A 15,355-nucleotide genomic window follows, 5' to 3' on the forward strand; every position below is an offset into this window, starting at 1 on the left:
ACTTGCCAACCCCCCTTGCTTGTGTAACAGGGAGGAGATGCCCGTGGAGAGCTGCATTGCGCGTTCGGGTCCTTGTTCCGCTGCAGCTGGCCTGACGCAGCTTTGGCCGTATAAGTGAAAGCTCCAGCAGTTGGTGTGCAACCGCTTGTTTTGTTCAACAGCGGGGGTGGGGAAAAGAGAAAGCAGCTGACCTCATCGAGCCACGGTCGAGGTAAGCTGAAAGAATCCAGTATTGGTGTAGCAGTATCAATTTGTTCAATTTGCTCCATCAAACTGTGGCTTCCAGGGGGGTGCTTGAATTGCTTCTTCACAGCTATCACGGTATCTAGTTGACAATTGACCATCAACACCATCACTCCATACAATTGGCAGATCAAACAAAATCCCAGTAGGTTAGACTGCAAAAGCAACAAACAATCCAACAGCTGAATCAATCGCCGACTCCCCCCGCATTTCCCTCTCCAAGCATCCAATAATCGCTTCTCCAAATACGCGCCAATCTCATGCATGTCTCGCCTCGGCCTTTACTAAAGGAAAAGAGGAAAATACTTGCATCTAGATACCTTCACCTGATCTGTCTAGCCCTTGTTTTCTGATAACCATCCTCGATCGTAAACCACGAATAAATGAAGCGCCATTGGCGCCCATGAATACATAAAAGGCACAAAACAGGTATAAATAAAGTCCACTCATTAAATCATAGAACAATACATATATGCATTACCTCTAAAAATACCAAAAGTACCATCTTCATCTTCGTCTCAGGGTATGCTCATAATCCATCAACCATATCTAATCAAGTAAAATATCCCCTTCTGTCTTTTCTTTCTTTTTGCAACCAAAAGGACAACACCACCGTCTAGCCATCACCCATGAAAGCCAGTAAAAAGATAATCTAACCTTTAAAACAATCATTTCTTCATCATCATCTATCCTCATGAATCCGTCACAAGTCTCTCATTCTCATCCAACAGCCCCGTCACCTTGCGCAAATTCTCAACCAAGCTCCTACCCAGCCCAACCAGCAGCAGTTTCTCCGCATTCGCCGGCAAGCCAAGATAAGTAGGCGGCTCGCGCTCAGGAAGTTTATGGATCCACGCATTAAAGTCTTGTAGACCAGTGCCAGACGGCACGAGCAGTTCATCAGGTCCCTCAACCAGCTTGTGGTCTGTATCGTAGGCAGCGGGTGTGAGGACCGACGTAACCAATTGTCCGAGCAGTTTAAAGTCGTCCTCGTCGTCAATCTTGCCACCATACGTCTCCGTGACTAGATAGCGTAGCATCTCCCATGGAATGTTTTGCGGTGCAATGTTGGTTCGATTGCCAGCAACGCTCTCGATCCAAACATCAACAATGAACGCACAGCATTCGTACTATCAACGTCAGTCAGTAAAAAAAAAAAAAAAAGGCCATAAAAACAGAGGCAAAGAGGGGATTCTTACATCGCTATCATTAAACTCCCAGAAACCCTTCCAACCAAGGCTTGGCGCATATCGCAATCTCTCCTGCACAACCGCATGCAAAAACGAAACCAACAGGTACAACCTCGTCCTCTCCACAGGGCTCTTAACCGCGCGCGTCGACAACGAGGACATTGAATCCTTCATGTTCGCTCGCACACCCGCCGGCTGTTCATACATGAGCACGCGCGAGGCACGAAGCAAGTTGACGGGAATCTTGGGACTCGACTCCATCGAAAGGAACAGGCGGAAGTCGCTATGCGGATTGAGTGACTCCATGCGCTTCTCGAGACTCTGTAGCCAAGTTGGCGCCAGGTGTACGTTCTTGATGAGAACCCACGATCCCGTCTCTGCTGCGCTGCTGACCGCCTTGTCGGCGCTGGCCAGACCTTCGTTGGAACCCATGGCAATGTTGGTGCAGCGGACACCTGATCTCTGTACGAGATTGTCTACCTTGTAACTGGCATCGAAACCAGGGCTGGACACCAGGGCAATGGGGAGGCTAGCAGAAACTTGGCTAACCGTCTCCTTCAAGTCTTCCACAATTTCAAAGGTATCAGAGCCGAATACAAGCGTGGCGAAGCGCTCGGCCGCGGGAACAAAGCGATCCATACGGAAAAGCTTAACAAGCAGCAGAGAGTACAGAGCCCGATCCATCCCCGTAGTACCTTCCTCCCAAACCATGGGCACCACGCTCTCGGCCACCTCTTCAGTAAGGAAACCCTCCCAATCACTGCTTGGAACAGCATCAAGTTTGTCCTTCAGTACGCTAAGCTTCCTGGCATCCTGGAAAGCAGCCTCCCTGGACTCTGGGTGAGAAGAAAGATCAGTGCCAGCGATTCGGTCATCAAGGATCACATCAATCATCGACTTGTCCATCTTGTAGGGCGAAGCTTGAGCGAGAAGCATGGCCAGAGTGATGCGGTCCTTCTGAAGCAGGCCAAGTGCCGTTCTCTTGAATGTATTGACAAACAGATCCTTGACGATAATATCTCGGCGACCGTTGTGATTAGTCTCCTTGGCCAGATTCTTGTTGCCTCGCAGCACCGATTGGAAAATGTCCAAAAAGTACTGAAGTGAAAACTGGTAAAAGTGGTTGATGTAGTGCAACTGCTCCAAGACGGAGAATACAGCACTGCAAGACTTGGCAATCACGCTGTACTGCTGCGTAATCTCTTCCACTTCGGCCATGACGCCTTCCGTATTGCGCATCTTGTCGGAGATTTCTGCCGCCTCCGTCTTCAGCGTCTCCAGAGTTTCAATTACCTTGTCGTCGTCCAGAATGTTACCGCGGGACTCATTGAGGGCCTGCAGCAGCTGCTTCTCGAGTTGTCGAAGATGGACCTTGAACTCGCCTTGCAGCTTAATGAGATTGGACCGTCGCTCGTCCACGTCAGGACGCTCCGACTTGAGCACGTCGTTGAGTGACTGAGTCTGGAGACTGCTCTGGGTAACAGTAAAGTTGACAAACGTGGTACGACTGCAAATGTCCGGCGCAAAAGTAGCCGACGGATCTCTAGTGGAGAGATAGAGCTTGAACGATGGCGAAAAGTCAATGTCTTGCTTGCCGAGCTGGATGAGGACACGGCCACCAGTTCGCTGGTATTCCTTGTTCAAGACGTGGTTGAGAATAGGGTCCAGATGCTCAGCGTCCTGGATAAGAATCGGGTTACCGAATCGCAGCGAACTCTCAAGCTGTTTGGTAAAAGTATCGTCCAAAAAGCTGGTGACTGTCAAGCGACGGTCCTTGCACTCCTTCTGCAAGAACTCGGTGACTCTTCCGGAAGGATCAATAATGAGCGGGTATCGGTTGAAGCGCTTGAGAATAATGGCATTCTCCGTGCACAAGTCATCAACCGGCAGCGTGTTCTCTTGCCATCCAAGTCGCTCATCTGCGCTCGACAGGTACTCCGTCACCGGGTTGGGGGACTTGAACTGGATACCAGACAAGTCCAGTTGATGATACCAGTCGTCAACCATGTTCTTTCGGAACGTCTGGTCGTAGAGACCGCTATAAGCCAAGAACGCCGAAGCGACGAGAACATCTCCCACAAGCGTGCTGATCTGCGTCTCAAACGACTTGCTTCCTTCCTCCCAACGACCTCTCTCAGAGGACAGGCTGTCGAGAAGTCTTACACTTCGATCGACCTTGAACTGCACCTTTGACATCTCCGACTTGATAGCCTGTGTCTCACTGATGAGAGTGGCATACTCGGTCTTGTAAGTATTGATGCTGGCCTCAAGCTCCGCAATGTTCTTCTCCACGGCCATGGCATTGGCCTTTGTCTCGAGCGCCTGCTCCTCCAACTGCGCAACTTCCTCTCTGAGAGGTCCAACGCGGTCCAAGATTTCCGAATAGCTGACCTGTGCAATGACCCACTGGACGAGGGGACCACAGGCTCTGGAAGCGTGATTGACCTTTTCAAAAGTAAACTCTGGGTTCGACAGGAAATCGTTGCGCATCCTGTTTCTCAGTCCCTTGGTCATCATCTTTCCATTGTCAAACATGATGATGCTGGCAATAAAGTCTTCCTTTCGAATCACCGCTTGCACCGCCTTCCAATCGTTGATTTTGTGTCCGAGCAAGGCGCAAACGGCATCCAGGGCAAGCTTGACACTCTGAGGAGGGCTCGACATGCCTCGCACTTCGACCAAATGCTGTCGCTTAATGCTGCTGACGCTTGCCTTGGCCTCCTCAACTGCTGGTTCTGCCTTTGCCAGGTCCTCCAGCACAACCTTCTTCCGCATTGCCACCTCTGCCTCCTGCTTCTCCAATGCCGTCTGGATCTCCAAAGAGGTAGTCTTCCTCTGCTCCGCCTCTCGCTGATCTGCAACCATTCGCTGCAGCTTCTCGTTTGCCTCTGCGTCTTTCTGTTCAAGCTGTGACTTCTTCTCAGCAAGACTGGTACGCAAATCGCGAACCTTGTCTACAGTGTCTCTCAGTTTCTCAAGACCAACATTCAAATGTCTCTGCTGCTCCTCCAGATCCTCTCGTTTTTCGTTGTACAGCTTGACGTACTGCGTAACAAAGTCCAAGTAGTGACGTGGAGTCAAAAAGGTGAGCTTGTTTTGCTGCTTCAGAAGCTTCTGGTTGTACTGGTGCAATGAGTGATGGATATACACCATCGAGTTGACGACCGTCTCACGATGTGACGGTGGTAGCTGCAAGCCGCGGTAAGCCACTGGGATTGTATCAGGGGCGTTGAAATTGCTCTTGTCCAGATCGATAGAGTGCGTGAGTTCGTGGCCAACCTGGAACAACGCCTGGTCCGACCAATCTCCAAACCAGTTCAGCACACATCTGTTGAACAAGGCCGGACTGGTGGCGGCCTTTCCTCCAAGACCCCCTTCGGGCGGGTTCATGGTAAAGACGACGTGCAGGTTATTGACAATCTGCTGAGTAAACCACTTGTACAGCTCCTCTGGCGAGTCCAGGTGCAAGTTCTGTCGCTGAGCACCTTCCTTGCAAGCCGTCATCAAGGCAACGTACTCATCTCCCTCAAAGAGACCGGGTACCTCGGCGTTGGCAAGCAGGGTATTCATACGTTCCAAGAATCCAGAGTCCAAGACGTTGGCCTCGTCCATGATGAAACAAATCTTCTCGCCCTTGCAACCACATCGCCGTAGCACATCACGCAAGTCCTCGTCAAAGTCTTCTCCAGAGTATTTGCCGTGGACCTTGATCTGGAACACCTTGAGACCGTTCATCCAGGCCACAAATCGCGACAGCGTAGTCTTTCCAGAGCCACTGACACCAATGAGAATCAAGTGACCCTGTGGCTGTCGGAAGACACGATCAATTCGCAAGACATGCTCCAACACATCGTTGAAGAGAATAAGCGGGACGTCGACTTCTTCTTCGCAGAACGTCTTGAGTCGAGCAGACACAAAGTCTCTGAGCTGCTCTCGATCAACAGGAACATAGTTCTTGGACAGCCAGTTAGAGTACAGGATGGGACCGCCAAGCGCCTTTTCTTCGTCCATGGTGGGGAAGTATTCAAGAGCAATGCGATGAACAGCCTCTTCCGTCCAGTTGCGCTCCTCCTCGTTCACAAGACGATCCTGGAAGAGTCGAAGAGCCTCATGAGCCCAGATGCGGATGAGGCCTTCCAGTGATAACGCCTCAAGGGGCTTAATCGCCTCATACACACCGCGAACCCAACGAGTAAGCTCACGAGGACTGTACACGTAATGAGGTTGAATCTTGGGCGTGAATCTCTGCTGAGATTCCAAGTAGAAGCGGACCATGGCATGTGTGACCGATTCGGCGTAACCACGCAATGAGGGAATAATCTTGAGCACAGCTGCATTGAATGTGCCGTAAATCTGGTTGAGAGAGAGCTCGCCTGGGTAATCCACCATGACAAGAGGAGCATGGCGAAGGAATCGGGCACCCATGGGTGTACGTCCGGCATCGGTAGGCGGGTTACAAGCTCCAACAAACTGGATACGGTCAAGAGTAACCCATGACTTGTCAGAAGTACGCCAGAAGCCGTTGTGCTCAACAAGTTGACGCAAGAATGAGATGGCTCGTTGAGTGCCATACTTGTCAGGGGCCGGAAGATTGATTTCATCGCAAAAGATGACCAGCCAGCGACCAATCTGGGTAGGAGACAGCATAACACCGTTGAGTGTCTTCTTGTACTCGCAGTATTGTTCAAATGTCTTGATCAGCAGATCAGGCGTCGTAGCGCTGGAAAAGTTGAGACCAACAACCTCCATGTTTGGCAGCTTGCGAAGGGCACTGAAAAGCGTCATTGTTTTACCGGAACCGGGAGGACCGCACAGCAGCAACGGCTTATGCTCAGCCAGCCAAGAGTAGAGAACATCTTCATGACGCACGGTATCCAAAGTCGGGATAACCACGTCGGTTTGAATGATGGAGTGTGTGTTGACCTCAATGGTAGGCACCTGGTTTTGCCATGGCGTCCACTCAGCCTGTGGCAATAGTACGTCAAAGTCAATAAGCGAGCTCGTGCCGTCCAGAGGCGGCGAACCAAAGTTGGCAAAGGCGCAGATGTCGTCACCGAATAGCTTTCGATCACCGAGTGGGCAGTCTCCCGTAAGCGCCCAAACCAGCGCAAGGAGCAGCTTCTTTGCCATGAAGCCCTCAATTTGGTCATACTCGAGAGCAAAGTCGGCGTGCTGTCCGTTGTATTCAATAATGTCTCGGCAAGCCTTGTTCAATAGTGAGAACAAAGTATTGAGGACACGCGCGACGGTAAACTCCATGATGTGGTTGTATTGCTGAGCACGCTCCAGAGCCTGGTTGACAAAATCTTCTTCAGTCAAGTAGCCATTAAGCATGTCAGCAACTTGGGCCTGTACAGCCAACGTCTTGGCCGGGCTTTGGCCTGTGGCAACACTATCCTCATCCAAGTCCTCAAAGGGCACGCTGCGGAGAGTCTCGATGTAGTTGGTAACCATCATGTTCGGCGAAACGGTATCCTCGCTAAACCAAACCATACCACATCGACTAACAGTGGCGAGAGTTGCATACTTCAACGTCTCGACTTCAAACATGATGCGGACATTGGGCGGCAAGTTGAGACGCTCTCCGTTGGGCAAGGTCAGCAACTTGTTGTCGTCGAGCACACTGTTCAAGTTTTCAACCCACTCAGGGTCAACATCTCCGTCAAAGACAATCCAGTGCCTCTTTGAGTCTTCGCCACGAAGGTTGTCCACGATTTTACGGAGAATGCTAGTGAAGAGACCATCTGTCCACTCTCGCGTGGTCGAATCCAAGTTACCGTAAAGGGCCTCCTTGGACATGACCTTGGAGTCAATGACGTGCGAAACACCTTCGACATTTTCAACCTTTTGTAGAGCATCAAGCAAGAGCCTCCAAGCAGCAGACTTTCCGGTACCAGAATTACCAACCATCATAACACCATGGTGAATCTTTTGAATCTGGTACAGTTGGAGGACCTTGGTCATCCACAGATCAGTGACGACGAGATGGCGCTCAGCGGCAAGTGTACGGATGGCCGCCTCGAGATCAACAAGATTAGCAGGCACATATTGAACACCAGGGAAGCAGTCTTCTTCAATGTTGATCATGATGTCGACATCTGACTTGATCAACTTGGGCGCAATTGTCTCACGAATACTCTGCACGAGAATTTCAGGCTCGACAATCTCTTCAACGCCAAGATCGCCATTGCTCAAACGAGAGCGCTTGAGGCCACCAGAGCTGACCAAAACACTCTTCAACGCACGAAGACCGAAATCGTAGTGAGCTTGCTTCGACAGCTCCTTTGAACACTTGTCGAAGAAAGGAACCGTCTGCTTCGACAGGCGCTTAGCCTGGCCAAAGCCTTGCGAGTACAGCATGACTTCGGCAATGAGCTCCTTGTCGGGCTTGGACATGGCAACACTTCGGAAGAGCTTCTTCAAGTTGTCAGGCAGGTTGGAACGACCAGCATAACCGGGGTTCATGGTGATGAAGATGCCCGTGTTCTCATTGACGCGAAGCTGTCGGCCAACCAACTCAATCTGCGACTTGTCGTTCTCGGCTCCCTGCTTCAGACCGAGCTGGATGTTTTGAATCTGCTGCGAAACAGCAGACAAGATCCTCTCTTCGAGACGGTTAAACTCGTCGAAACAGCCCCAAGCACCAACTTGGCAAATACCCAAGAAAATACGGCCCATGGCCTGGAAGTCAAAGGTGTCGTCACAACAGAAGACAAGCGTAAATCTTCCGAGCTGGACACCCAAAGCCTTGACGGATTCCGTCTTTCCTGTACCGGCAGGACCGTATGGCGAACCTCCAAGACGTTGGCAGAGGGCTTGAGTAAGCGTGAGAAAACAGCGGTCAGTAAGGGGAGTCCGAACGAGACGATCGGGAACACCGAGGTACTCGAAGCCGTAGTTGAGCTTGGCATTGGCCATCTTGATGTACAAGCGGTTAAGGAAGGGCCCATCCGGGGTATAGACATAGCGCATCTGAAGTTGCCAGAGGTGGTGGCTGGGCGAATCAGCCTTGGTATTGACCAGCTTCTCAATCACATCTCGCTGGTGAACGCATTCCGTAATGAGCTGTTCGCACTTTTTGCGTTGAAGAATCTCGAGATCTCCCAAAACAGTCTCTGCGAGGACACGAAGAACTTGCACTTCCCGCTCGAAAAGGGTTTGCAGTGTTTGGCCGCCAGCAGTAAGTGATGCATCAACGGCCGTTGTCCAGGCAGCCTGAGTAGCAAGGACAACGATTTGACTAGGGAATGCGTCCATAAACGTAACGAGAGCTTCCCGGTCAATATTTTCAGATTCGAAAATAGGAGTGTATTCCTCAACGGCCTTGGCCAGCAGCTCTGCAAGCGTCTGCTTCATTCCACTCTCCAGCAGGGCAAGCCAGTCGTTGATCCTGGGCGTCTTTTGCACAGAAATCTCTTTATTTAGCATGACAGTCTCGTCTTCTTTCGAAGTGAAGCCGGAGATGACTCCTTCGTCATCCATGATGAGGCCTGCCAATCCAGCAAACATCTTCTTGAAGTGCTTGGCAATACGCAGTGTATCGTTGCTGTTACCAATCATCTCCAACAAATCTTCGTCACCAACAAAGTAGAATCTAGGGAAAGAGACACGCTCCTTCTCCAGATATTCACCTAGGGCCTTTTGGATCTTGTTCAACATTTCCGCCAAACGCTCCAAGGATTTTTGGGCATTGGGGATGTTGAGCACATCGAGGACGTAAGGCGTCTTGTTGGCCTTCTTCATGACGGCCAAAAATTCGCTGTTAATGTTCTGGAAACGGCCGGATTCGATGGGGAGGAGGTGCTTGATATCAGCATTTCCAGTGAAGACGCCCTCGAGGTAAACCCACTGGCGCTGCACATCAATCCAGACATCAAATAGCACATGAACACGGTTCAGCTTGTCTTCCCAAGCCACCGCGTCTTCTTCGAATTCTTTGTAGTAAGGCGAGTGCTTCATAGCCTGGAGAGAGTTCAAATTCTCACTGCACTTGGCGAACAGGTCGTCCCAACCTCGGATGAGCCTACACTTATTCTGATAGTTGACCATCTCGAGAGCGTAATTCTGCCAAGTTTCACGAACTTGTTTGAGGAACTCTTCAAGAGCCATCTCACCCTGGGCCTGGGCAATGATGTCCTTGACGATGATTTCGGTGGCGGTGAGGTTAAGGTCCCAAACATCGCCGAGGGTCATGGAGCTAGGTGAAAAGCGCTTCTGAGGTTTGATTTGCTTGTAAATCTTGTGCCAGTGACGCTCACGAATGGCATCGGACTTTAGGTCAGACAAGATGTTGTTGACCTTGAGGAATCCACGCAAAACGCCTTGGACGTGTTCAAAAGCGGCATACTGCCTCATTCTACTTGGCATATCCTTTGTGCTCTTGATCAAGTCGTCCACCTTTTGGCGAATCTTTCTTGGCTGAACAGCAGTCCACAACATGTCTCGAGTCTCATTGAGACTGGTCCAAATGGTGGAAAGGTTGGACCAGACGGATCGGAAATCGCGAACTTCCTCCAAAGTAACCTCCAAGATGCTGTCATTATTGCCGGGAATGTCGAGAGCCTCTCTTGCCTTCATGACCTGCTGGAATTCCTCCTGCAGGGCCGTAATGCGAGTTTCAAAAGTCGTCAGCGTAGCAGAGGCGACATCGGGCTGGATGGTTCCCGAAACAGGTTTCTCCTCGTTCCACTGGCCAACAACCTCTGTGATACGCTCGTTGATTAGCTTATCCTGAGCAATGATGTTTGCTCGCATTGCATCAGACTGTTCCTCCATAATCTTGGACTTCTTCTCCAAAATCTCCTTGAGGGCTTCCCATTGGCTCTCAATCTGTTCAATGTGAAGCCAGTCATTGGGGAACGGGTAGCGCTGCCTCACCAAGGTAGACTGTCCCTGGCGGAACATGTCAATCTCGGGCGCCCACAGCTTCGCATTGCGCCGACAGCTCTGCACGGCCGTGATGAACTGGACAGCCGCCGCAGTAGATGATGTGTCTGAGCTCTGGCCTTCAAGATTCTTTCGCGCCTTTTCAATGTCGGCATTGATATCACGCATTCGGTTGCCCAGTCGGTTGGCAAACTTCATCAGAATCTCTTGCTGCCACTGGTCATATTTGGCATTGACCTTTGTCTGAACTTGGTCATAGTCGATTGTGATGTGACCAAACGAGCGGCTGACTTCTTGCGTATCAAAAGTGGTTCGCACTTTTCTGATGTCCTGGAGACACTCTAGCCACCTAGGAAGATGGTCACCAAGCATGTCGTAGACCTGGTCAGACTGAAGATCCCAGAGGGACTGGAACTGGAGCCACTTGTCCACGTAGATGCTCACTTCTCTTAGCTTCTTCTCGACAGACACATAGACGTTGTGAAGCATATCTGCGCAGTGAGAAGGCAGATCGGTAAAGCGGGCTTCCTCGTTAGTCTCAGTGCTGAGGCTCATCTGGTATCGCGTAGCCTTGATCTTGCGCAGGTTACAGACAATGCCCAGCCAGTCATGAAGGTGGAGAAACCAGCTTGCCCTGGCGTATTCCAACGGGGGATCAAGATAGATGACTTGATTGCGCATGGTAATTTCCAAAATAAGTCGCTTCATGGTCGGTCCATCCTTTTCGTCCTCCTTGGACAGTTTACGTCTGTCATCCGCCGGAACATCTTCCTCAAAGGCAGCGATCCAGGCCTGAACCGCAGTGGAGAGACGCTCAAGCAGGATAGTCTGGACTTTGTGGTTTACACCACGTACCCAAAAGTCCAGGTTCGCATACTGTTCCAAGTTGAGCTGATCAACAGCAGCTTGGATGGTGTCGAGATGGGCCTGGAAAGCCGCAGCATCGTAAGGACAAGTGCCGAGGTCTTTCAGAGCTTGCTCAATGGTGGCGTAAATAGAGCTAAGTGTAGCCGTCTTTGATTGAAGCACCGAGACGGCGGCGGCGAAGCCCCAGATGAACATGCCATGCTTGCTCTCGGCGTTTTTGGCCGCGCTAAAGCCAGTTGTTCCAGGAAGCAGGGGCCGAATCTGTCTCTGATCGGCATAGAAGAGCTCGTGCGAGTTGACAAAGGACTCCCACCTCAGAGGGACACCGTCAGCAATAAGCTTGTAAACCTCATTCTTGTATCCGTTGAGAAGAATGGCCTCTTCTCCCATTTCAGATACCTGTCGCAGCGTCTGGGACAAAGTTCGAACGCCCTCCATCAAGCTAACAGCATAGGGATATACCCTCTTCGCGTCCTTGGATACTGTAGTAACTGCATGGGGGACAAGGTAAGACTGCCAGGTCAGGTTCCGGGTCTCCTTGAACAAAGTAATGATCTGGGGATCAAAGTTGACATTGAGTTCGAGAATGCCGCCTGCAGATCTCACTCGGTTGATGTTGAAAAGCTGACCAGCAATGGAGATTTTGCGTCGATTGGCATCAGCCAACCACGCGTCGTAAATCCTTCCGGTGTCTAGTTTATTCTTGAAAAGCTCGCTCTCTTCTCGGAGCTTGTGGCCTTCAGCATGCAGAGTCCAGTCAGGTCCAAGCACAGCCTCGACCTTCTTCATATATCCGTCCAGCTGAAGCTCAATCTGGCGAGCCCAGATAATGGCACCCGAGACAGGGGGAAGATCGCGGAGCTGCGCCATAGCATGGGACTCGGAATGGCCATACTGCTGTTTGAACCTCTCGTGCAAGCCATTGATAGCCTGCTTCACATGGTCCATCAACTGGTTTTGATACTCTTGAATAGCACCACGGATCTTGGGGCGCACAAACAGGGCGTTGAACTTTGAAAAGACTCGGAACATTTCATTGGCAGTCTTGGCCGTGGCCAGACGGTCTCGTAATCTGGCAATGATGGAGTTTTCAACTCGTGTTGTGCGTTCATTGTAAAGATTCTCGGCTTGAGCCCACCGCTCTTTTCCTTGGTCTGTCACATCCAGGAGGTCAACATTCTGCAGAGCCTCCCAAGCTCGCTTGACTTCCTCCACAGCATCTACGTCGCCCATCTCCTCAATAACAGCGCCGGCAGTAGCCGGGGAGGAAGAGGAGACATCCGTAACAACACCTGGGATGATGGCCTTGGGTCCCAAGACGTTGACAATGGTCCTCTGCAGCTGTTCGTGGTTGTCTCGGAATGCGCTGACATACTTGATTCGCGACTCCAGCTCGGAGTGATTCTTCTCCACGTTAATGGGAATTCGCTTCTCGTTTCTGCGAATAATGAGCATACGGGCCAGGTGCGTAAACTCTTTGATGTTGTCTTCCCAAGCGGCGAAGATGCTGTCGCACGTGCGCATGACATTCTGAAACTCTGGGTAGCCCAGGTTGACGAGCTCAACGCCGGGAAGGAGACGAAGAAGCACGTCATTCAAATCCGCTGAAATGGCTTGAGCCAAGCTCAACGCTCTTCTGATGGGATATGGGCACACTCTCAGCTTCTTCATCAGATGGGCAAAGATCTGAGTAATGGCCTCCTCGACCTTGAGCAGAGACGGGGCAGACAGCAGCTCGTCGAGCGGAAAGTCACGCATGAGCTGATTGTACTTTTGCGCCTTTTCTTTGGCTTCCTTCAGGCCCGTATCAGCTACAAAACTGACAGTGGCCTGGAAACGCTTCGCATGCTTCAAAACGTCGAGGGTCAAGAGGACACCTTCGCTCCTAAGCTGGTCCTCGATTCCCTCCAACGCAGACTCCATGGACAACCAAAAGTTGACTTCTTGGCTGGCCGTGCTAAACTCTTGGACGGCATTCGAAGAGGTTTCCTTGGTCAGCTTGGTGATGCCTTGGATAGACTTGATCCAGGTATTGACGTTTGCTTGCAGCTTGTTGAGGAAGCTGCTGTCCTGGAGAAGGGTTTTTGGAATAGCCTCCATGGAAGGCTTCGTCTCGGTGACTTGGGCATCATCGAGGACATTCTGGATAAGCGAGTGGAAGGTCAAGGAGATTTCGGGAATGTCGACGTTCTGCTGCAGATGAAGCAGACTGAGCTCCAGGTCGTTCAATCGCTTCTTGGTGACGGGGATGCCCGTCTTGGCATCGACATCTCGGCCCCTTGACCCGTTGGCCAGCAGCTGGCTCTTGCTGTTTGCATCAAAGTACGGCACCAAGGCATGGTGCACTTGAGAGTGAAGCACCTCCCATGGGGAGAGCGCAACGCCCTGCTCTCCCGAGGCGGCATTAAGGGAGGCGGGACCAGGTAAATTAGTAATGAATATCTGCGAGGTAAGAGGTCGAGAAGAATCAATCGCTTGCGATGCCTTGAGCAAAATCAAAGTAGCGACGGTGGTGGGAGTAGAGGTGATTTCGGTCGAGAGAGTATAGTCGTAGGTAGTGGGGGCTTATCATCAAACATGTCAGTTCAACCCATCATAAGTGAGGAGAGAAAAGGAAAAAAGGGGAGAGAGAATATGAGGGGCGAGGGAGAGAGAGATAATACAGAAATCCTCACCAGCAGCATCAATGCTAGGATGCTCAATCGACTCTCCATTCTCAGCGCCATTCTCCAGCGCCCCGGCCTGCACCACGTCTTTCTGGATATACAAAACATTGAGGGTATCGTTGGCGAAGCGCGTGCACCGCGAAATGGTCTCGCCGTACGACGCCTTGTGCAGCAGGTTGCCGGGAAGCTCGAGATCCGCCCGCGATGCGCCCAGGGCAATCTCGCAGATGGCGGCGAGGTGGTCAACCACGCGTTCGGGCTCGATGGTCGGGAAGGGCGTCGGCGTCGGTGTGGGCGACGAGGGGGCCGGGATGGAGGCGCCGTTGCCGTTGGTGGCGCCGCCGAGGCTCGAGCCCGGGACGCTGACCGAGGACACTTCCATGGCGGGAAATGTCTACGGAGGGGAGAAGAAGGAGGGGGAAAAAGAAGAAGGGAACAAAGCAAGCTTCTAGGTCGAGAAGCCGGTCATCTCCAGAGTCGTTGGGATCGTGATAGGTGTCGAGGTATGGTGGGGCCTCGAGTCGTCGGTGGCTAATGGATGTTCGCCAGGGGTCGGAGAGAGGGGCGAGGCACACAGAAAAAAAAAATGAGGGATGAAGCTCGACCGTCAGGAAGGTGAGTAGAAGATGCTGTTCTCGTGGTGGCCGGAGCTCTGGCAGAGGTCGTGCAAACCAGGGGATTGTGCAGGAGAGAGATGCGGGCGTGGCGCCGATGCACGGGAGTTAGTCGCAGTGGCAGCGGTCTTGCGGTATGTGACTTGAAGCTGGCAGGTACACGCAAGTAGTGCCGTGCGCCACTAAAGATGGGCTCTAGGGGCCGGTTCCAGGGTCCCGCGATCTATCTCTGGCAAACAGGGCACGGATTCTGTAGTTGCGGGAGAGCAAGTGTATCAAACAGCCGGATTCTTGAATGGAATATCGTCTGGAAACGAAGATAGGAGGCACACCGCATCAGAGCAGACATCCAAAGTGCGATGGCAGACTACGCAGATACTACGACGGAGCATATCCACACGAGGTACATTCTTCCAGCCAGCAGCACGAGCTACGGCCCAAGTATCGAACCTGACTGACAGGAACGAGCTAAAATAGCCCGGGGCAAGTTACGCGACCCCAAACGGGCGGGACCCTTGTCGCGCTCCAGCTTCTGGCTCAATTGTCATGTGTCCCATCCCAGATGTTTTCTACAGGTGGGGGTGGGTGCTGTAGATATTAAACAGAGAAAAAAGCCAGCTGGACGAGGAGGGGAAAAGTCAGGGAGGCGTGGCTGGTTGGACACAAAACGTGGCGTTGATGCTTGTCATGTTATTTTGTCCATCGCTTCTGTATGTGCGAGGTGTTGATTTAGAGAGGCTGTGGCTGGAGAGGCACACACAGCTTGCCATAGGTCAATCAGTAGCTTGTAGCAGCCGTGCCTGGACCTACCCGTTTGAGCTGCAGCTGTTTCAGAGGCCTATTGCTGGTGCATTATCATCAATGGCAGCTAGCAGCAAGAATGTCTCAC

The 15,355-nt window shown here is 51.7% G+C and overlaps 1 protein-coding gene across 1 annotated transcript; it reads right to left on the reverse strand.

Moving 5' to 3' along the window:
• Positions 1-587: 587 nt before the first annotated feature.
• On the reverse strand, positions 588-14,825 carry TrAtP1_001290 (uncharacterized protein). Its single transcript, XM_014085082.2, has 3 exons — positions 13,862-14,825; positions 1,443-13,750; positions 588-1,373 (listed from the first exon to the last, which is right to left on the reverse strand). The coding sequence occupies exons 1-3, from the start codon at positions 14,232-14,234 to the stop codon at positions 936-938; spliced, it is 13,119 nt and encodes a 4,372-aa protein (XP_013940557.2). The 5' UTR covers positions 14,235-14,825; the 3' UTR covers positions 588-935.
• Between the last annotated feature and the right edge of the window lie 530 nt (positions 14,826-15,355).

This window comes from Trichoderma atroviride, chromosome 1 (assembly GCF_020647795.1).
Source record: "Trichoderma atroviride chromosome 1, complete sequence".
Lineage (NCBI taxonomy): Eukaryota > Fungi > Ascomycota > Sordariomycetes > Hypocreales > Hypocreaceae > Trichoderma > Trichoderma atroviride.